This window comes from Gracilinanus agilis, chromosome 5 (assembly GCF_016433145.1).
Source record: "Gracilinanus agilis isolate LMUSP501 chromosome 5, AgileGrace, whole genome shotgun sequence".
Lineage (NCBI taxonomy): Eukaryota > Metazoa > Chordata > Mammalia > Didelphimorphia > Didelphidae > Gracilinanus > Gracilinanus agilis.
Window position 1 is genome coordinate 170,069,444 of NC_058134.1, and position 24,515 is coordinate 170,093,958.

The following is a 24,515-nucleotide window of genomic DNA, read 5'->3' on the forward strand; positions in this document are numbered from 1 at the left end:
TTCATTCATTCATTTATTCATCCATTGTGTTAACATGGATTTTGTGTCTACTATGTGTAAACCCAATGTAAGTCCAACTCTGGTGCCTAGATTCTCAAAGCCTATTGCTAGTGGAACACAAGCTCTGACAAATTTGATCAGGTTGGAAAGGCTACAGAATTGATTCCAGCAACAAATTGTCTTTTGTCTGCGGACCACCATAAGAAAGTTCATAAAGAGTTCATTACCAGGTCGGCCACAAAGCAGTGAGGTTTTTGTTTGTTTTGGACACAAGATGTCTCAAAAACTATTCATTATAGGGATTTTTAATTTGAGATCTTATAATCGTTATTTGTATTTTGATAAGTGTATTTTAGCATAATTGCTTTCCTTTTCAATCTTATGTATTTTATTTTATTTACTTAAAAATATTATTTTGAAAAGTCCATCAGCTTCATCAGACTGCCAAAGGAGCAACCCAGAAAGGTTAAGAACCCCTATCTGTTGAGTTAGGGAGAAAATCTATTATGAAATTAAAAGGTAGTCAATTGGAAGATTACCTACTGTAAAATTGTGATGCTTGAATATTAACACAAGTGATAGGCATTGGGGGGAATAAACATAAATAAGATTGATACCCTGCCCCACATACTGATAAGTAAACAAATGATTAGCTAACAGCCATTAAGGGGGAAAAAAACTTCAAACAAAGGACTTTGGAATTTCAGAGGAAGAAGAGAGAGAGAGACAGACAGACAGACAGACAGACAGACAGACAGACAGACAGAGACAGAGACAGAGAGAATCTCCTGCTTCAGAAGGCTTCAAGTAGGAGATGGCTAACTGAGCAGGATCTTGAAATGTTGGAGGGAATATCACCATCGAAGGCTTGGAGGTAGAAAAGTAGGATGTTTCCAGGAAATGGCAAGGCATCTGGTTTGCCAAGTGTATCTCATGAGTGAGATAAGGAATACTATGAAATAAGCCTGGAGAGATAAATTGCTGGTGACTTTGAATGCTACACAAAAGGAATTTAGACTTTATTCTAAGTGTAATAGGGACGAAATAGGTAACGGGGAGCCTTTGAAGATATTTTTTAGTAGGGGAGTCATATGAACAGGGTTAAAATTTAGGAAGATTACTCTAATAATTAGGCAGAATAATTACTATTACTCTAGCAACAGTATATTAAGGATTAGAGTAGGTAAGAATGAAAGCAAGTACATCAGTTGGGAGTCAATAGTAATTACATAGTTGAAAGTTAATGATGGTCTGAACTGTGATGTTGGCAGCAAGATTGGAAAGAGATGGAGGGTTTAAAGAGATACTAAAGATGCCTCTAACAATGTGATGAATGAATCATTTAAACAGCATTTATTAAGTATCAGCTATATATGGAGAACAGTGGTTAGCCCTGGGATTACAAAGATAAAGGGTAGACAGTCTGTGCCTTCAAGGAGCTAACAGTCTGTCATCAGAGACAATGTGATCATAGATAAGCAAATACAGTATATATGCAGAGTATATAAAAATAATTGGGGGATGGCAATAGTGGATAGAATGCCAGCCAAGATATCTCCCTGAGTTCAAATGTGGCTACAAATACCTACTAGCTGTGTGACCCTGAGCAAATAATTTAGCCCTGTTTACCTCAGTTTGCTCATCTGTAAAATGGCTTGGGAAAGGAAATGGTGAACTGCTCTATAATTTTTTCCAAGAAGACCTCAAATGGGGTCCCAAAGAGTTGGACCTAAGTAAAATGACTCAATAATAACAAGACAACTTGATGAATTAGGAAAGACTTCTTGATGGATGTAGCACCTGAGCTGAACTGAGGAAGAATCTAATAGTTTCATGAAGAAGAGACAAAAAGAGAGAATATTTCAGGCATGGTAAACATCTTGTACATAAGCAACAGTAGTAGGAAAAGCCACTGAAGCTTCTTGCACAGGGGAACAATATGGTCAGATGTGTGCTTCAGAACTATTTGGCAGCTGTGTGTACAAATGCATGAGAGGGAAGATTGGGTATAGAGAGAACAATTGAGTGTCTTTGGCAATATTCAAGGTGAGAGGTGGTAGGAGCATAACTTAGAACAGGGGCCATGTGAGTGGAAAGTAAAGGGTGCTAGAGATGCCAAGGAACTATAATAGACAAAATTTGAGAAGTTATTATATTTAGGGTGTAAGAAATAGGGAAGAATCTTAGATGAGTCTTGTGTTGCATAATTGGTTGACTGGAAGAATGGTAAGTGCCCTTGACAGAAATAGAGAAGCTAGGAAGAAGAAAATATGAGTTTTATTTCAGGCATGTTGAGTTTAACACAACTATGATATATATGACTAGCAATATAGGACTGGGGCTCAGAAGAGAGATGAAGGCAAGATATGTAGATTTGGGAGTCATCTGCATAGAGATAACAACTGAACCCAAAGGAAATGATGTAATTACTAAGAAAGGTTGTATAAAGAGAAGACCAGGTATGAAGGTTTCAAATGAGGTAGTTCCAAAATGATTGTGCAGCTGCAGCATCACTGAAATAAGTATACAGCCTTTCAAGATTGTATTGTTTAAAGAAAATACTGATTTGTTTTTAGAAAAGAAAGATTTCAAAGCCAAGGGACTTGGGATCTTGTTCTTACACTTCTGTTCTCTAGTTTTATAACCTTGGGATAAGTCACTTTAACAAAATAGGCTTCCATTTATTTTTTTTTTTAACAATAAATTCATGGGATTAGACTAGCATCTCTAAAGTCCTTTCTATTGTTAACATACTATGGCACTAAGACTTTATAGTCATATTTATTAAATATTTTACATAGACAACTTAATATCTCTGAACTGCTTTTTTTTTATTTGTAAAGTGATGAGTTTGTCAGAGGGTTTCTTGAGTTTTCTTTCAGCTCTAAGCCCTGTCATCTGGGCAGATGCTTTCTTTGTGCACCACAAAGCATTACTGATCATAGAGATGGTCGCCATCCAGTTTTTTCAGTCATGTTTGACTTTTTGTGAGCCCATGGAGGGGTTTTCTTAGCAGAGACACTGAAGTCATTTGCTATTTCCTTCTCCAGCTCATTTTGAAGATGATGATATTTAAGCAAACAGAGTTAAGTGACTTGTCCAGGGTCACACAGCTAAGAAGTATCTAAGGCCAGATTTGAACTCAGGAAGATGAGTCTTCCTGACTCCAGGCCCAGCACTCCATCTACTGTGCCACCTAGCTTCCTGTTCCTAGAGATCTCCTTTATTAAATTGAGTGTGAAAAAAATATGAAATGTTAGAAGCAGATTCTGATTTGTCAGCATAGAGTCTACTCATGGCACCTCTTAGAAATACAAGCCACTTATTATAAGAAGAAGAACACTTAGAGGGCCATAAGACATTTACACATTGAATGAATCAACTTGATTTTTTCAATAAAGTGATGGTAATTGGGACTCAGAGAATGCCATCTCTTCTGCCTAGAGATATGACAGCAAAGGGCAAAATATATCCCTTTTCTGCAAAAATAGCACAAGCTATTGGTGAAGGAACTGTACAGAAACCATAAAGTGGAGGTATCTGCTTTTGTCTCTTAATTTCCACATTCTTTATGGTAATGTCATTGTCAAAAGCGGTCTGTTCGTATGCTACTGGATTTCAGAAGAATGAGCTTGGAATTTTTTAGAGAGAGTTGGAAATTTTTATATAGCAACAGAGTGGAAATAATTTCTCTCCATTCTTTTCTTCCCTTAGGGTTCTGTTTCTGTCAGAAATCTCCTTTCCTACATTTTCTGACTCAGTACATTTGCAGTTTATTGATAACAATAATATGATAATAAATACTACATTGTATATAATACTATAATAATAGTAATATAAATAACTTGTGTTTATATAGCACTCTAAGTTTGCAAAGCGCTTTACTAATATTTTATCCTCACAATGACCTGAGGAATTAGGTGCTATTATTGCCACTTTATTGATTCAGAATCTGAAACAGAAAGAAGATAAGTAATTTTCCCAGGGTTACATTGCTGTAAGTGTCTGAGAACAGATTTAAACTCATCTTGCTGACTCCAGCTCTCTCTCCATGGAGCCACCTTAATATCTAGTTTTAACAGTGAAGCACAAGTGTGAATACTGACTCATAGATGTCTTTAACTGTCTGAAATGAAGATATGGCCCACCAATGCAAAGGAAATCTAATGGGTTAGATTTTGGGATTCGAGATAAATAGTTATGTATTTAAGTGTAAAGTAGTCTGAGGTGGATAGTTAATGAGAGAGTTAAAATCTCTTCCTAGCTTTGTCTTGAGGCTGACTTTCATTTAATGGAATAATTCATTTCATCATCCTTGTTGTAATTAAGGTATCTTGCAGGATCATCCAACTCAGCCTTGCATTTACTAAGCATCTTCTGTGTACGAAGCACTGTCCTGGGTTCTGGGATTACAAAGACAAAAATGAGGACAGAAATGGTTTCAAGGGGCTTATATCCAAATTATGTGAAATAGCATATATACAAAGAAGAAGAGTAAAACAAAAAATTGAGGGGGCAGAAAATAGGAACTAATGAGGGGATCTTTCACAAAAGAGATAGTATTAGAGTCAAGAGTCTTGAAAAAAGTTAGGGATTCTAAGACACACAGATTAAGGAGTGTGTTTTAGATATGTGGAATGGCTTGTGTAATGTACAAATGTGGAAGATGAAGTAGTAAGTCTATTCCAGATCAAAATGCATGGCTTACATGGTGGAGAGTAGGAAGAGAATATAAAGATTTTCACATCCTAGATTAGAGCTATCTAAAAGGTAAAAAGAACAGTCAGTATCTTGGGGGAGTGAGGCACCAAATCTGGGTGCTGATTCTGACAGTGAATCTTTCTTTTGCACCTTGATGGTAGTCAGCTTTCTTCTTCGTGCCTCAGATTCTTTCCTAATTTACACCACTGGGTCAACCTAGATGGCACAGCGGATAGAGTGCCAGGTTAAAGTCAGGAAGATGAGTCTTCCTGAGTTTACATTTGGCCAGAACATTAACTAGCTATGTGACCCTGAGGCAAGGGACTTCACCCTGTTTGCTTCAATTTCATTATCTGTCAAATGAGCTGAAGAAGGAAATGGTGGACCACTCCTGTATCTTTGCCAAGAAAACCCCAAATGGAGTCACAAAGAGTCAGGCATGCCTGAAATGACTGAGCAACAATAAATGGGGTATTACATAGAGGATTCTATGTTAATCATATTAACATGTATTTTGAGGTCCTCAGGAAAAGGTAATATGTATCATAATAAAGTAGGGTGTATATTTTTTAGGACAATTATTCTCATGTCACCATTTTGTCTTTCCCCTTTATTCTCCCTCAGCCCAAGCTTTTGGCCAAGGAACTGCTTGATCTAGTGGCATCTCACTTCAACCTGAAGGAAAAAGAATACTTTGGAATAGCATTCACAGATGAGACGTAAGTTCCATGAAACAACATCTAAAACTCTAAATGATGATATAATGGTTTTAACAAACCTCTCCAACCTATCAGAAGTTGACATGAATCCTTTGTAACCAATGGGAATGGGTCACTCCTGCTTTGCATTCTAGTATTCAAAGTCATGGTAAGAATTGAGCACAATTAGTGTAGTCGAAGGCTGCAATTTGGTAATAATAATTGATTACTTCAATAGATATGTGATCATTTTTGTGCCAATGTGAGTCTTATGTCAGTAATTAGTTGTGGATATAGTTATGTGGTATTTTTTTTTTAAATCTATGTTGGAAAGGTCATTCATTGTCAAGAACATTGTTTAGATTTGGTATGGTTGTAAAAATTGTTTAAACAACATGTTTGTATGGGCTTGTTTTTAAAGTTAAATTTTTAAAAGTTCTTTTTGGACTTTAGATATTTCTTTGTGTATTGAAAGAATATTGCGGCCAAGGAGCAAAACTGATGGTAAAAGGAAGAAGAAAACAATCTCTCTAAACTCAGTTACAGAATATAAGAATTAAAAACATACATCATTCTACTAATGTAGGGAAGTTTGGGTTTTTAAAGATCTTTTTACTTTTCCCCTCTGAAATTATGTTTTGCAACACAAATATTCCTTTAATAAATCTGTAGCTTTCTTCTTAATCTATTGATTTTTGAAATTTTTATTTAAATTTAAAAAATTTCCACATAACCACCAACATAAAAGATTTTTTTCCTAAGTCAAGCATCCACATGCTTTTTCCATATTCTAAAAATAATAAGACCTTGAACAAAAGTTCAGAGCATGAATTTACTCCAAACTTTTGTTTCTGTAAACATTGACTCCCTGACACACAGCTCCCTGATTTACAATGATTACTTCCAAAATTTTTCTTCCCCTTCTTTTGAAAAATAAGTAGAAGGCATGCAGTCCAAGCTATTTTTCTGTTGAATAGCTTTTTTAAAAACTAGAAAATATTTCAATAAATTATCTTCCCATTGTGTTTATTTTCAAGTGGGCTATACAATTCAAAAAAGTCTTTGTACTATAATTCAATAACAACTTAACTTCCTTGTTAAGAATAAGAATAAGAATAAAAGAATTGGAGTGGCAATGTTGTCCTCAAAAGGATAAAAAACATAACAAAACTATGATACATGTTGAAAATACCTGCCATTCAGGTCAAAGGGAAATCTTCTTTTTAAGGAAAGGAATTCTTTAAGGGAAAAAAGTAAAAAAGACATCATAGACCTTGGAGAGAAAAGACAAATAGTTAAATTCATATTCTTGCTGATCAAGAACAAAGATTTTTAAACTGTGTACCCTTCGTGCTCCTGTCCAATGGAGGCTTTGAAACTTTATGGTAATATCTATGATTTAACATGTCTCTAACTAAGCATCTCTATACCATATAGAGTAGAATTTTCTTGCATTAAAAATATAAGCATTCATAAAAAAATATCTGTAGACTCCATTTTCTTTCCCCTTTGATGGCCTGGAAATAGAAAGTATCTTGAACTCTTAAGACATGAAAGATTTGATGTAGGTTTGCTCCATTACACATGGAAGAAAACCCAAGACAACACCATAGGAGGGTGTGGTTCTCTTGGACTGTGTCCCTAGGTTTATCCACTTTCTTGAATGTTCCAGTATGTTCAAGAATATTCCATTAGTGTTATAATTGTAACATAATGTGATGTGTCGTGGCCTGTTTGCCTACATATGTATGTACATGTTGTCTTCATCCTTAGAATATGAGCTATCTGAGGAAATGTCATGTTTCACTTTTATTTTTGTTTCACCAACATTTAAATACTGTGTATAGCATATATTAGGTGTTTAATGAATGTTAGGGGATTGATATTCCCAGAAAAAATTCATCATATTCCAATAGCATAAAGTGTTCCTCGTTGTATTTCCCTTTTCCAAGCATGTGTTGGTCTTATTTTACATAACTCTCATTCTGGTTTTCTTCTTTCATAAGTGTCCCATTACTAGCACATAGTAAGTGGTTATTAAATGCTTTATCTGTCCCATTAAGGACAGAGGTTGATATTCTTTGTCCTTGTCATACTTTGGCCAGGAATATGTTAGATTGCACGTGCATGTGTATAGGAGTCAAGGATGAATACACAAGATACTCTAGTTTTCTGGTTCTCCACTTATCTATCTGACTATTTTTCCATCTCCTTTTCCAGTTCATCTTCTTTGTCATACCCCAAAAGCTTCATTTCCCTCAAGACTGTGTCCTGGTTCCCCTTCTCTCTCAACTCTACTATCTCGATTAATGATCTCATCAATTCTACTGATTAATAATGATAATATTGTAATTAGTTAACTTTGTAGTGTTTTAAAGTTTGTAAAATGCTTTATCCATATCAACTCATTCCATCCACCTGACCTCCTTGCCTCGTCTATCTCCAATCCAATCCATCCTCTGTTCCACCAAAGCAATTTTTCTGAAGTGCAGGTCTACCAGTGTTACCTTGCTGCTCAAAGAACTCTGGCGATTACCCATTTTGTCCAGGATCAGATATAATCTCCCCTTTTTAGCATCTAATGATCCTTCTATAACCTGACACTTCCTACTTTTCTAACCTTCTTGTACCTTACTCTTCTTTGCTGCTACTTAAGATATAACTGCACTGACTTATGTTTCTCAAACATGATATTTAATTTTTGGGTTCCATTCTTTTGTACTGGTTCCTCTCAATGCTTATCACAGTGCCTGGTACATAAATGGTGCTTAAAAATGTTTCTTGTTTGATTTGTTGAATGCTTTTCCCTCTCTCCACTTAGTTTTCTTGTTTTTCTTTAAGAAAAGTTTACATCAAATCCCAGTTTTGAAGTCTTTCCCATACCTTCCAGTTTCCCATGTCTTTTCCTCTCAGATTACCTTCACACATTCTTTCTAGATCATATGTGTACTTAGATGTTTACATTTTGTTTCTGCTATTAGAATATACCTTCCTCCAGAACAGAGATTGTTTTTATCTTCCTTTATACCTCCAGAACCTGGTGCATAGTAGGTACTTAAATACTTGTTGACTGAATAAATGAATAACTGACTGACTTTCAGTAAATCAGCAGCTACCCTTAGGGGGATATGGGGGAGGCAGTGACAGAGAGATCACAAGCTATCCAACTGGCACCATCCAGAGAAAGTGTCTGCTAAGCTCACTGGAGACTATGTGAGAGGTTTCCCCAAAGACATCAGAAATGGCAAACAGCCAGGAGGAAGCCAAGAGGACAAAGCAGATGATAAAGAAGTGCAGTTCAAAAATAGTTACTGAATAAGAACAAGCAGGTGCACCCGACTCACCCTTGGGAAACAGACAGTTTGAGGCACCCAGAGAGAAACAAGAGGTCAAAGGAGGATGAAAGGAGAGAGGCAGATAGACAGGGAGAGTCAGTGGCATAAAGATCAGCTAAGGACAAAAACAAGGTTGACCATTTACCCTCTGGGTAACCTTTTGATTAACCTGAGCTGTTTTTGTTGGTTTTTTTCCCACTTTCTAATAGAGAGATTTTGCTTTAGAGGTCTGGATGTTCCTAGATTTTACCTAGCCTTCTTTGAGGACATCTCTTACCATCCTTCTAGCTATTCTCAACAGCCTTTTCTGACTGGATTTTTATTACCATTTTGGTAGAGCCCCTTGAGCACATCATACTTCCTAGGAAATCAAAATTGTGTACATTTAATATGAAATAAATAATATGCATTTTTAGTTACATGTGCAGATAGGCTAGTATGTGTTTGTGTAAGTACTGGATGCTTTGGAAGATAACATTTATAACAATAGATATTTTTTCACTGGTATAAGATTATGTGCTTACTTCTTTTCTCTCTATATCCTTTAGATCAAGCCTTCTTAACCTAAGGTCCATGGGCCTCCAGTTTATTAGGATCAATGAATACATTTCAACAGGTCCGTAAACTTAGATAGGAATGAAAATACATGCTTACTTTTTACTAACCTATAAATGAAATTTAATATTCCCTTCATGTACAGATTTTTTAAAAATTTTCTGAGATAGGCTCCACCAGACTATCACAAGGGTTGATGACACAAAAATGGCTTACAAACCCCTGCTTTCCATCATATATTTTAATAATATGTTGTCTACACACTTCTTTAGAGCATCTGTTTTAGATTTTCTTTCAGTATGAATGAATGACTTTCTGGGTTTTGAGAGAGGTGTGTGGAGTAAAAAGGTGTGTAAAGTAAAATATTTTTTTAACACTTCTGAAGAACTGTGAATTCCTGGGTGTGGGTGAATTGCTGTCTTTAATGGTGAAGACATACATGTGCCTTCTCATCCTGTGCAATTCTTGTTCACGTTTGGTCCATCCTCCATGAAGAAATAGAACAAACAATACCCCTAATCCAAAATAATAATATTCTGGAAGCCTGTATTAATACTAGGCTGCCCACTTATTAGCCTTGCACTCTTTCTACACGATAGGCTCTCTTCCTTTCCCAGTCATACATTTCCTCCATGATGTCCTTGATGCTCCTCATTGCATGTAAGTCATTAATAATAGTAGTGGTGGTAGTAATAGTCTTAATAGCTAACTTTTTATAATGCTTTGTTTATGAAACGCTGCTTTTCTTATTCAGTCATCACAATAACTCTATGAAGTAAGAACTCTTATTATTTCTATTTTGTAGAAGAGGAAGCCAAGGCAGAGTTTAAATGATTTAGCCAGTATTGCAAGCTAGTAAATGTCAGAGGTGGGATTCAAAATCAGTCCGCTATGCCAATTTATTTGTATCCTCTGCTCTTAGCATAATGCTTTGCATATTGTAAGAGCTTAATAAATATATTTTCATTTATTCAGGCATTACATTTCTGCTTTGAAGAACATTTGTATTAAGTGGTTGGCACTTACAGACCACTGTAGGGTGTACAAAACATTTTGCATAGGTTACACCAATCAAGCCTCAAAACAACCCTGATAGGTGGGTCCTGAAGAAGAGAAGTGGCTAACCATGTTTTGAAGAGGAGACTCTTTGACTGACTTCACTTAGTACGTGGTTAGCCAACCCGTTCCAGAATGTCTACCAGTGTTCCAGTCTCCTCATGGCATTTTTCCTTCCATGTCTTAATTCTCCCTGAAACAAACTCAATCCCTTCTATCTGGAGAGGTTGCATCAGCCAAGCAAGGTGATGGAGTCTATGTATGTGCCAGACTCCTATTGCACTTAATAACACTCCATTGGGACTTCATATGACATTTGGTTTATACCACTCTTATGTACATATTATGTATTTTAACAGATATTTGGCATATGTTTCAGTTTACATTCAAGCAGAACAAATTATTTCAAGAACCATGAACCAGTTCAAAGCTCATGTGACTGCAATCCTAAGAAGTTAGCATATATCCTAGAGAGGAAATAAAAATTTAAAAATAAAAACAAAACAAATATGTCCACTTAAGGAAAACAAAACTATAAAGTGCTATATTTTAAAAAGCAAAGCCTGCAATTATCAAGTAAATAATCAATTCTTGGTTAATATATTATTTTTTTTAAAGGCAAAATCCTATTTTTTTTATAAAAGTACAAAAAGCATAAACATTGTACTGCACCACTCCTGTCATTTATTCCACATAAATGTCCCTATTCCCCTGATGACATCTTTTACTGTTTTCTCCTAAGTTGAAAGTACTTTGGCCAAGCTTTAGCCTAGAGAACAGAGGCTTTTTTTGCTAGGGTTCCACCCTCCAAGAGGCCCCTCAAATGAGTACATTGCAATGTACATTGATTGTGCCACATTTCTCTGCTGAATTGTGCCCTCCATGAGAATAGGGACTGAGTTGTTTTTTTTTCCCTTCTTTTTCTAGACTCTAATATGTTAATAGTTATCATTTAGTCATTTCAATCCTGTAACCCTTTGCAACTCCATTTGGCATTTTCTTAGCAAAGATTTTGAAAGTGGTTTGCCCTTTCCTTTTCATTTTACAAATAAGAAAACTTAAGTAAACAGGGTTAAGTAGGCAAACATGGTTAAGTGATTTACCCAGGGTCACATAGCTTGTCAGTATCTGTTGCCAGATTTGAACTCAGATCTTCCTGACTATAGGCCCCTGTACTTTATACATTATGCCACCTACCTTCCCCAAGTAATCATTAATTGATATTTAAGTGTCAGGAAGTTATTGATGTTTAGCAGAATTAATCTCATTGACACCTGCAAGTTTAAATGTCTTACATTATAGAATCTTTTATTTATTTATTTTTTTAAGCCCTTAACTTTTGTGCATTGACTCCTAGGTGGAAGAGTGGTAAGGGTGGGTGATGGGGGTCAAGTGACTTGCCCAGGGTCACAAAGCTGGGAAGTGGCTGAGGCCGGATTTGAACCTAGGACCTCCTGTCTCTAGGCCTGACTCTCACTCCACTGAGCTACCCAGCTGCCCCTATAGTATTTTTTAAAATCTTGATTTGACTTTTTTAATCAATAGCATTTTTTAAATTTTAGAGTTTTTTTAATTTTACATTTGAATGACCCCGAAATAGATTCTTTTTTTTTTTAATGATATTTTACAGACAGAAAGGAGTATAGGAATTTTGTGGGTTGTTTTGCAAATGTTAAAAGACTGGAAAGGCAATTTTCCAATCAGGGAAGAAATAACAATAAAAATGCAGCTCTGGGAGAGTAATTTATTTAGAAATAGGTTTGGGATTTCCATTCATTAGAAATACTGTATCATGAGACTTTGAGGAGAAAATCAATAGCAACAATCTCTGTGCCTCTGTCTTAATAGGTTCTTCTGGTAATATGGTATTCACCTTTCATTACTACCCCAGAGACAGCTCACATTAGAATGTCAGACATTATAGAAAATAACATGGCCTTGTATTTAATGATCAGAGAACTACTTTTCCACAACTCTTTCATTTACAAAGGTAATTGAAGAAAAAGAGTTTGGCATCAGAACTTTTCCTTCAACATATTCCTCTCTTTCTTTTAACTCAATCAGTTAAAATGGAGTAATGGGGCATCTAGGTGGTACAGTGGATAGAGTGCCAGGCTTGGAGACAGAAAGACTCAGCATCTTGAGTTCAGATCTGGCTTTAGATACTTACTAGCTATGTGACCCTGGGCAAGTCATTTACCCCATTTGCCTCAGTTTCCTCATCAGTAAAATGAGCTGGAGAAGGAAATGACAAACCACTCCAAAATCTTTACCAAGAAAGCCCCAAATGGAATCACAAAAAGTCAGACAATGGAATGAACAACAATAAATGGAGTAATGATTCTTATCTACTTTACAAGTTTGTTGTGGAGGAAGTGCTTTCAATTTCTATTTCAATGTGAGTTCTTTGTTCTCTTCCTACACTTGAAATGCAGCTGGTGGAGTAGTACTGATAATTGATCCTTAGTTACTAGCTGTATGACCCTGGGCAAATAATTTAACCTCACTTTCTTTACCTATAAAATAGAGATAATAGAAGCACATACTTTGCTACATTGTTGTGAGATTAAGTGAGATATTTGTAAAAAATGTACTTAGTATAATACTGGTACATAGTAGGTGCTATCTCAGTCCATATTGCCTGCTTTTCCTCTTCCTCTTCTATTATCATTATACTTAGGAGGTAAATAAGGAAAGAGAAAGAGAAAGTAATTATGGAAATTATGTTTAATTTGATTTTTAATAATAATTGTATATATACTATCTTAGTTGATAATCCCAACAACCTAATGGATTAGGTACTGTAATTATTACCATCCCCATTTTATGAATGAGGAAACTTTGTCTCAGAGTGGTTAAATAACCATTTTGGTATTGTGTACCAGGCATTGGACCAAGCACTGGATATACAAAAAAAGGAATAAAATGATCTCAGCTCTCAAAGGAGCCCACAGTTTGGGAAATACACCATGTACACAAATATACAGAGACAAAGTATAAACAGGATAAATGGGGCTGGAGAGATCTTAGGGAAGAAACTAAAATTAAGGACAGGGAAAGACTTCTTGTCCATCAGAGTTCCTAGGTTCAAATGCCACTGCTGTTACTTGTTACCTGTCTAAGCTTATGCAAGATATTTAGCTAGTGCTTTGGGTCTAAGTTTCTCCCATCTAGAATCTGAGGGGACTCTGAAGTCTCTTTCCTCAGCTCTAACTCTAGTATATCATGATCAAATCCAGATCACATTATCTACGACTCATTCTCTCAAACCTTCTCTGAATAGCATCTGGGTCATATTCAATTAATAATAATAATAATAATAATGTTGATAGTCTTCATGTTTTAGGGAGGTGATTTTTAAAAACTTTAACAGTACCTTCAAGTCAGTGACTGAACAATCAAGGTAAAAATCCAGTGAAATATGTAGTAAAAGGGTTGGAAAATATGAGTCTAATCTTCATTCCTACACTATATCACCATTCGTACTAACTTTTGTCTTGCCATTGGACTTTGATGACTGGAAGAGAGAATGAGGCTGATGATTTTGTACCAGTCCACCTCCCTTAAATCCAATTCACTTGAAAGTCAAGATGTCACCAGTGATATCCCTGGTTCTCTTTGAAAATGAAGGTCTAACAACAACAACAGAATACATACAATCTCAAACACATGGACACAGACATTTGAAAGATAACTATTTGACTTTACATCATTTGGCTCTTTCTTTGTGTAGCTATTCTATACCCAGAACACTCATGCCCTTTTAGGAGAGTTTTTACCTGAGTCAAAAATCAGCCCAAGCTATGTCTTTAGAGCCTCTTCAATAGCATCAGCACAAGTAGATATATTTTCCAACTACAGTAACTCTCCAAGACCAGCTATGCTAGATTAGAGCGGAAATGGGATCTATGTTGGTGAAGAGAGTTGCCATACTAACAAGACCACAGACCTTTTGAAGCATTGATGTTACTGCTGCAGACACAACAATGTTCACAAGTTTCACACTATTATCTTGGGGTTTTGACAAGCCATTTCATAAGAAATAAACTATTTCCAACAAAAAAAATGAAGTGACACAAGAAAAGGGGACTTGGAACATCCTTTATTTTCTTCCTTAGGTAGGAGCTGCTATAAGTAGGATGAAACCAGACCACTCCTCAGACTCCACTAAGGAGGCTGATCATTCACTAAATTTCTTTCCATTTTCTGACATTAGCAATTGTTGTTAAGTCTGAAGGGCCAGAGCTCTGCTTTAATTGCCTTCTCCACTAAAGAACTTTTCTGCACTGGAGCCAGAGACATAGTCTGACTAGCCTCTAAAGACAGTGGGACTTGGCTTCATTTTCTCACACTCTTCATTTCATTATGCCTCCCACCCCAGTGGCCTGGGGCCAAATTCTTTAAAGCTAGGCTTTGACTAACATTTAGTTATCTCCAAAGGAGGAAATAATCAGTGTACTATGTGGATCAGGTATAAGATAGGTATTTATTTCCCACACACAAATGTTAAAATATAAGACTCACAGCTTACATTGCCAAGATGACTTAAAACAGGATCCAGAAACTTAATTTATAACTAATGGGAATCTTTTGGGAACAGATACTTAGCTAAACACAGTGCAGGAGATTGCAGAACTCTATTTTATATTTGATCTTAGTTCTTTACTGTTTCAGTCAAATGGCAAGTCAGGCTAGGAGCTTGGCCAGGTTCCTGTTGTCTGTGGTTGTGTTCTCAAATGCAGAAGCTCCTCTTACCAACACTGAGCTCCACTCAATAAACCCAAGACCACTGGAACTCATAAGGAATTCAAGACTGGATATATCCACATCAAGAAAGATTTTCAAACCACCTAACACAAAGCAGAAAAGATAGAAGCATCATTCACACCTCTGTCTCCTCATGGCGAGTTTAGTGCAAAAGAGTACTGCTTGCCATATGGAAAAGGGAATCATAAAAGCAAAGGAATGAATTGAAAGCTGTTTCCTTTAAATTTTAAAAAAAAAAAAAAAACCTCAGCTGATTCATCAACTCCTGTAGCTCAGCAGCCAATAAGATCACCTGGCCATTTCAAAGCACTTATATCCTTCTATATTGGGCCTTCACATGACTGGAAGTGAACAGGAAGCTTATCATCCTTATCATATGTGAAAATCTGAAAGCAGGGAGAGAATATCTGAATAAGCTCTATGGGGGCCATGTAATACACAGAAGGAAAAACTGGCATTGCATTATTGAAGATGGATTCTACGTAGAAGTTAAAATCTTTTTAAAAATGGATCCAATTTCTGTTCCTAAAAGAATTTTAAATTGTAACCTCACAGAATCAGCATTATCTTATCTCAGTTTAAAAACTTTTTATTAGCCAAAGTAATAATAAAATATTTTCTATGTCTACTCTGGACTTACATATCAAAGTTGGATTTTGGCGGGGGTGGGGGAGGGCTGGCAAGTCTTTTTGGAAAAGGATCTAGTATGAATTCTCAAATGAAAAATCAGTGAGTGTGATGAAAACAAAGGTATCAGGCATTTTTGATGGAGAGGTGCCTTTCTTGCCTATATTTGCTTTTCCTCCTATTCCCTTACTAATTTTCCCTCCATAGCTGTCATTGTCCTAAAAACGGAAGCCTGAGGGGATCTCCAAATATATATTGGGTGATCGGAGCCTAGCCAGCTGTTCCCCTCCTTCACTATGGACAGAACAAAAGAAATCTGGTTTAAACATCAGCAAGAGGGTTTAGGATTTACATATAAGTCAAACCCCTGATACATAGGATAGAAGAAATACTTAAAAATGAAGATTTTTCAGATTTGTTATGGGATACTAAGGAATAGATCTGAGGAGGCATATGGACAGAAATATAGAATGTTTAAAAGTTTACACTCCAATCATATTAGAACTTCTAAAGAATTGTATTTTCTTTTAAACATACACACAGCCTTCACTGTCTTTAAAAAATGTAGAAGTTACCAAGATTCATTGAAAGCCACCTTAGGTAAATTATTAACTCTTCATTCTCTTCCTTTCTGTGTATTTGGCTTCTGATAATAGCATCCTAACTATAGGAAGACTGGCTTTTCCAGTGATAAGAAATTGAAGACCTAAGCATTTCTAATTCCTTACTATTAGATCCAGTTTCAACTAAGAGAGTCCACAATTGAATTCAACTCTTCTTCCTGATGCTCCTGAAGTAAGTTATTATAATGGGAGCCCTCTTGTAATCTCCAAGGAAAACAGAGCATTTGTGTATGGAATATCATCCCCCTACAGTGATTCCCAAAGTAGGTGCTACCGCCCCTTGGTGGGTGCTGCAGAGATCCAGGGAGGCGGTGATGGCCACACTTTTTTTGTATTGCATTCTATTCTGAGTTCAATAAATAGTTTCATAATTTCCAGGGGGTGATAAGTAATAGTTTTTCTGGAAAGGGGGCAGTAGGCAAAAAAAGTTTGGGAACCACTGCAAAGGTTTTCCAAAGCTCTAAGAAAGTTGTTCCTCCTAGACTTCCAGGTTGAAGTTTCTGTTGAAGGTTCTCAGTTTGGGGAATGATATGGGAAACTATTTATCTAAATGTTTTATGTGACCCAAATTGCTCTAGGTAGCAACTATTGAAAATCATTTCCTCGTATTCAGAATAGCTAAATTTTTCCCTTCTCCCTGAAGTATAGGACTTTTCATATTCATAAGTACTTTTCCCTTTCCCTCCCCAAATGCCACTCTAACTAGATTATAAGAGATGTTGCCTCTGGTGTTGTTTCCTCTTTTCATAATAGAATTGGCATAAATTAGCATAGTCCTACAAATGCCCTTTTCAGGCTTTGGTGAACTGATTCTTCTAATCCTCTCACTGTACTTGACTTGGTTCATAGCATATATATATATATATATTTGTGTGTGTTAACCTGGACTCTGATTCTTTGGCATTCCTGTGACTTTCTGAGGCCCCTTGAAATATGGCAGCCCTTTCTTGATTGTCTACCATTTTGCCTCCCCCTTCATTCCTTGGTTTAAAAAAATGGGGAGAGGGTATGGCAATAGTAAGACTATATCTATTCAAATTGAAGCAGCAAAAATAAGTTATTTCAGAACTAAACAGATCCATTTGTAGTTAACCCACTTCTTTTTTCTGCTTTCTTATAAATTTTAAACCTTTAGCTACCATTACAACTATAGATTAAGGATGGAACTTCATTTTTACTTGGGCATATTCTTTCATTTCACAAAACTATATATTTAAGTCTTAGTCTAGTCCCTTATTCTCCTTTCTTTCCTTTCAATTTTCTTTCTCTTATGACTAAACATTTTGATGCCTATTAGATGCTGTAACAGAGCATGGTCAGGGCAAAGAGAAATTCCAATAAGATAATTTAATTACTCATTAGTAGCTCATGCCATGAGAGATCAGTCAGTGTTAACCAGTCTCCTTAGACATTCCTCTGTTCCAAGCTAGCTGTCTCACTGTTTTCTTTCTTCTTTTTCTTAGAAATATTGCCTCCTTTCTCTGATTCATATAGCCAGTAGAAGGGTCTCCTGGGCTCTCATTTCTTCCCTGCTCTGTTTTCTCCAAGGTAGTAAGCACATCACCTTCCTCTTTCTGAGATAAGCACATAGCCCTTCTATGAATTTTGTCTGAGTTTTACTACTAGCAACTCTAGGGAAATATACCAGGTTTTAAAATAACAAAAGAGGAAATTATTACCCACCACATAGGATTATTGGGATGAAAGTGCTTTGTAAACATGAAAGCATTGTGTAGGCTTCAAATTTTTTCCACTCCCAACCTTCCCCCCCCCCCCCCAAGTTCTCTAATTCCCCAATTTCTTATCCCTTCAGAGCTTTTCTGGGTGAATAAATTAGGCTAAACTCTGAGTTGTTTATCTAGGCTAGTAGGGTTCTTAGACCCTTTTAGAATCTGTTGCCTTATCTTATTTTTCAAGGTGAGGACCATATAAGGGACTTCACTATCTGGCCCCAAAGATTTGTCCACAAAGTTCAGACCTTCCAACTTTTTCTGTAATATTTACTGTGGTTTTGATGGCCCAGATTACTGAGTAGATTCTACCCTGGCATTTAGTTCCCAAGAGAGGAAAGGAACTTTTCTATCCAGGCTCTCATAGATTCCTCCCTGCAGCTTCAGGCCTTCCTACTCAATTATAGGCACTCAATCTTTGCAAAATAACAATAGTATCAAAGTTTTTATTGGAGAAAAATATGAACAAATTCAACAAGTTACTGTTTCTACCATGGAATTTTAAGGAAAAGAAAACAAAGTTGCTACTTCTAACTTTTCAAAATCCAAAATTACTCAGATTCTCAAGTACTTGTTCAAGTTTCTAGATCTCTCAGCTGGTATGGGTTTTGGGAAAGCTGGTACTTGGTGTCCTATTGTTCTTTATACCAGTTCTTAGCCATTTTTGTGGCCTGAATCCTTTTGGCAATTTGGTGAAACCTTCCTCAGAATAATGTCTTTAAATGCATACAATAAAATACATAGGATTACAAAGGAAACCACTTATATTGAAATGTAGGTATCAATTTTTTTTGAGTTTATGAACCTTGGTTTAAGATCTTCTGATTTAAAGGCTCACTTTGTCCCAGAAGTCTTCTGAAAGTAAAAGAAAGTGCTCATAATCCCTTCCCCTTTTACTTGCAAAAGTTTGTAGATCTAAGAGATAAAATACCTTAGCTTACATTCAAATGAAAAGGAAAAACTACACAATGTGATAAGTGCTAGGGATCAGTCCAAAGAAAGTGCTATAGAAAGTCTGAGGAGGGGTATGACTACTTTCCTTTATTTTTTCTTTTCCCTTACTCCTTTTTTCTTTCCTTTTGTGAAACTGAGTTTCCTATCTTGCCCAGGCTGGAAGATGATTCCTGGGCTCAATCCCAAAGCTGATCAGCTATCAGAAACTGGCCTACTTCACCCCTCCAGAGACAGCATGGTGACTTCCGCTTTCCTAGGTGCTCACCACATTGGTACCAGACTTATTGCAAATGCCCTAATGCTCTGATTACGTTTTTCCCAGTAGCAGGAATTGTAGGCAGGTAGCACCATCCTTAGCTAGGCTTGGAGTATCTGCCTTCAATTGGAAGGGTTCCTTGAGAAAAATGGTGAAATAACTTCTGAAGGACAGGATTAACTTCAGCCAGCAATGATGAAACTAATTGCTGCAGGTTTATAACATAGAAATATGCATATTTATGCTTAAACAAATCTATCTTCCTACAGATATGTGTATTGATTCATTTATCCATTTGCTCTCAATAAAGAAGTGTAGGAAACTAGAAAAAAGAGAGAAATTTAGGGTTCAGAGATCACTTAGAGAAACACACAATACTCATGTATTCAATGTAATATGTACCCACTTTAAAATTCATCATAGTGTGAATTATTATCCCAGGAGACCCTAGTCTGTTCCCCAAGAGCTTGTGTTGTCAATAATATGTGTGCCTTTGGGGGGAATGCTGCAAACTTTCCTATTTATGACAGATGATCTTGAGGGCATATGTAGAGCATTCAATTCTGCACTGACTCAGGTGCCTCCTTATTACTTGAGCTCTGTTGAAATTAAGCCATTATTCTCTTAGACCATTCAAAGCTATGAAAGAATCCAAAACTTTCTCATCCTGAGTCTAGCCTTTTTAGAAAGCAGTAAAGTGAGGCAGAAATTCAAATTGCATTGACAGGATTGGGTATATACCATTTTACCAATTAAACAGTCCAGAAGCATTTTGGGGTGCATATTATATGCAAAATGTTTTTCTAGATTCTGAACAAAAAATGGCATAACCCTGCCCTCATGAAGCTTGTGATTTAAAGTGTGAGCTAGGAGGTAGTCATAAAAAGATAAAGAAAAATACAAGACAGTCTATGATAAGTATGTCAGCATGTTGTGGTATATAAGACCTGAATTTGGTGGAGACAGTAGAGATCCAGATTTTAATTCAGGCTCTTACACTTATTACATGTCATTCTGGGTAAGTCACTTTTCTTCTCTGATCAGGCCTCAGTTTCTTCATCTATAAAATGGGGACAATACTAATTGTTTTACTAAATGTTAAGAGAGAGGAAAATGCTTTGTAAGCCTAAGAATTATATCCAAATGTGAGTTATGATTAGATAGGCCAAATAATAAATGCATAAAGTAAGACCTAAATGAGATGAGAGGAATGATTATGGAGGAAGGAGAGTAAAAATTGTAGGCTTAAGATTTCAGAGAATGCTTCACAGAGAAAATGAAGAGGGTTCTTATGGTAGATGTATACTAAGTAAATGGAACATAACTTGTTGAAAATAAAGGGATGGTAATGTGCTTCTTGGAAGGCTAAGAGAGATCTGCTCTCTGACCAGAAAGTTCAGCTAGTATCTGCATTTCTTTAGATTCTAAAAGGAATCCAGAAGGCCCTTTTATTCAGGGAAACTATGCCTAGGAATGTGGCTTTATAAGAATTTACCTTGCTTTCTTCCTTCTTAGTGCAAGTAGGCCAACCTAGTATTTTTTCTTCTTCTTTTCCCTACAATGTATAGTGGAGGAGGTAAATTTGTTTATCTTTGGAAAGTAAAAATTGTTTTCTTTAAGTGTGTATGTGCACACATGTGTATGATGTCTATATTTGTATGCAGGGTCCTTAAAACAGGGATAAAATACTCCAAAATTCCTTGGGTAAAAAACACCCTTTTAAGAAAAGTTTTATTTATGAATCATGGTATGTTCAATGGGCTTATTTGAGCAGTGGCATTTCTTTTCTTGCACAAATGGTGCTTTTGGATGAAAGTTCTCAAATTAATGCCTGAAACCACTAGCATGGTTTTGATTAATTTCATTTCTTCACACTAAACAACTCCTGAGTGATTTTACTAGTAATGATTTTTGTGCTTATCCTCACTCCATACTTCTTCCTTCATTCCTTTTTCTCCTCATGCTTTGTAATTTCTGATGAAATTGTTTATTGGATTTAGAGCTAGAAAAACCCTTAAAGGTTATATAGCCCAATCCCCTCATTTTATGGTGGGGGAACTGAGGCATAGAATTGAAAATGACTTCACTAAAGTCATACAAAACCAGAATACTCCACATAGATTTTTTTTTTTAATGCAGAAACATTTCTACCGGACTCTCATATGCTTGTATCATAACAATGATCTATCCAACTCTGGGGACAACATTAACCTGAGGCCATACAGTAGAGTGTATTGTATTTGCTGAATAGTAGCTCTACTAATTAAAGAAAGAGAGAATACAAGTGATCACCCTAGGCACAAGTCCCACCTAGGACTTGCCTTAACTTTTCTGAAAATCAGACCACTAGTCCATGAGAACCTCAGCCCTCTCTCTTACTGCTATCTAACTAGCCATTTGTGAAATACTTACTCAGGGCACTGAGTTTCTGATCTTCCTGGTAGGTTTCCTAGTTTCAGAGACCTCCCTTACTATCTGCTTCCCTTTTCATGATAATTGGATTTGATTCTGTCATTAGTACTAATCCTAAGAATCCTGGTTCTAGCCATTTTTCCTCATTTCCTTTTGCCCTGTCTGCCAATAAGTCGCCAGACTTAGCGTGTCTTTTCTAGCAACTAACTTGGAAAGCAGAAAGTTTATGCCTTTGGAAATGATACACAAGTTTAAAAGTAATCAGCAGAGAACAAGCTTTTAAAAAAATATACAGTTGAAGTCAGAATGCAGATGAAAGCATATGATTTTTCAATTATTTATTTGGGTCTATGTTTTGGGGTTTTGGTCTTATAAGATTACTCTCAAAAATGAACAATATGGAAATATACTTTGCATGAATTATATATGTATAACCCAGATTGAATTACCTGCCAGCACTAAGAAGGGGTAGAGTAGGGAGGGACGGAAATAAGTTCCATCATTTAACTTAGGAAAACTTTGTGGAAATTTGTTATAACATGTAATTGGTAAAAATTTAAAAATAGAAAACATACACACCTGCATAGACATACAGACATTAATATGCTACATGCACACATCCATATGTACACATTCATATATTATTTCAATATAATTTATTTCCTTTTTATTCTATATATTTTTCTTTATGCATTAACAATTTTCTGAAAATGGGTACATAAGCTTTAAAAAACTATCAAAAGGGTCAATGCTATTAAAAAGTTAAGAACCCCCCTCTCATCCAAACTTTTGCTCCACACTCATACTCAGTCAGGAAGCCTCCAAGTCAGTGCAGGCTCTAGAGCAGTCTGTCCAACTTTTTTTTTTTTTTTAATCCTTACCTTCCAGCCATGAGGGTTAAGTGATTTACCCAGGATCCTGTAGCTAGGAAGTGCCTGAGGCCATATTTGAATCTAGGACCTACTGTCTCTAGGCTTGGCTATCAATACACTGAGTTGCCTAGCTGCTCCCATCCAACTATTCTTTTTTTTTTTTTTTTTTTTTTTTTTTAAACCCTTAACTTCTGTGTATTGACTTATAGGTGGAAGAGTGGTAAGGGTAGGCAATGGGGGTCAAGTGACTTGCCCAGGGTCACACAGCTGGGAANATTTTAATTTTTCCTGTCATCTAGCTCATGCCCAAAATTCACAGAAGACACATTTTTCTTTGTAGAGAACAGCTACATTTGTCTCCTATTAGATAATGAATGAAGAGAAGCTTCTTTATCTTTAAGAGGACTTGGGAATTTTAGGATAGTTACAGTTTGCCAATTTCTATGGAAAGAAATGGATGTGATAGTTGAAGATAAATGAAACGAGGACATGAGAAAGAATATGAAGAGAACTTCTTTCCTGATAAAATTGTCTAACTCCTATAAAGAAATATTTTAGAGAGAATTCCTTGAGTCTGTGAAGAGGCTATAGAGATTTAGCTGTGATTCTACACAGGTCCCTTTCATCTTTGGAGAGAGATTATGAGAAAACAGAAATGGATATGCATTTATTTATCCCCTATTGTTGGAATAAATAAGTAAAGGATTCTAGAGAGACTTTTGTAGTTATCTGGAAAAGCTGAAAGAAGGGGCCACATTTCAAAAGTGGGGATAACTCAAGAGGAATGGTAATGATTACAGATGACCCTGATTAAAAAATATCTGTTTTTAGAAAGTACATCCATTATTAAAGAATATAACCAGTAGCTATAGATAGATTGATATAGATATAGATATAGATATATATGCATACATACACAGAGAGAGCTGGAGTGAGGGGATTGTTCTTTTGAGAAATCTCTTTCTCTAGTTTATTAAATAAGTAATATTTAGATAGCATATGTAAAGAATTCATAAACCTTAAAGTACTATATAAATACTACTTATTAGTAAACTGGAAAGGTGACTCAGGTCATTAAGTTACTAAAGAAAAGGAAGTAGCAATTCTAGTAGTTAATAAAGAAATATCACAACACACTCCTAGATTATGTTAGAATTTAGAATGAATATGATGAATCAAGTAGCATGCTAAGGTATAATCACCTCATATCATGGAAGTCATAAAACTGCACCACTTTTTCCCTTTTCACCTTTTTGTTCTTTTCTGTTTGTTCTTTTTAGTGTTAATTTTTTCTTTTTTTATTGCTATCACTACTAACTCACTAATCCACAAAAGCTCTCCTTTAAGAAACAAGTATATGTATTAGAAATGCTAGTGTTAGCAATTAGAGGAGAAAAAAATTGAAGGGAATAAAGTAGGCAAGGAGGAAACTAAACTATCACTCTTTGCAGATGATATGATGGTCTATGTAAAGAACCCTAGAAAATCAACTGAAAAGGTAGTGGAAATAATTAATAATTTTAGCAAAGTTGTAGGATGCAAGATAAAACCCACATAAATAATCAGCATTTCTATATGTTTCCAACAAAAATCAGCAGTAAGAGTTAGAGAAATTCCATTTAAAATCACTCTACAATATAATATATTTAGCAATCTGTCTGCCAAGACAACCACAGGAATTATATGAACACAACTACAAAACATTTTTCACACAAATAAAACTAGATTTAAACAATTGGGAAAACTTTAGTTGTTCATGGGTAGGATGAGCTAATATAACAAAAATGACAATCCTACCTAAATTAATTTACTTATTCAGTGCCATATCTATCAAACTACCCAAAAACTTTTTTATAGAATTAGAAAAAATTATAACAAAGTTCAGCTGAAAGAACAAAAGATCAAGAATATCAAGGGATCTCATGGAAA

At 35.8% G+C, this 24,515-nt stretch overlaps 1 protein-coding gene across 2 annotated transcripts in view; it reads left to right on the plus strand.

The window, feature by feature from the left end:
* Positions 1 to 24,515, plus strand: part of FRMD4A (FERM domain containing 4A) — a 365,617-nt gene that overhangs the window by 169,938 nt on the left and 171,164 nt on the right. For both annotated transcript variants that reach the window (XM_044677278.1, XM_044677277.1), the window contains exon 3: positions 5,326 to 5,420. In XM_044677278.1, the coding sequence (XP_044533213.1) occupies positions 5,326 to 5,420 (95 nt within the window). The remainder of the gene's footprint in view (positions 1 to 5,325; positions 5,421 to 24,515) is intronic.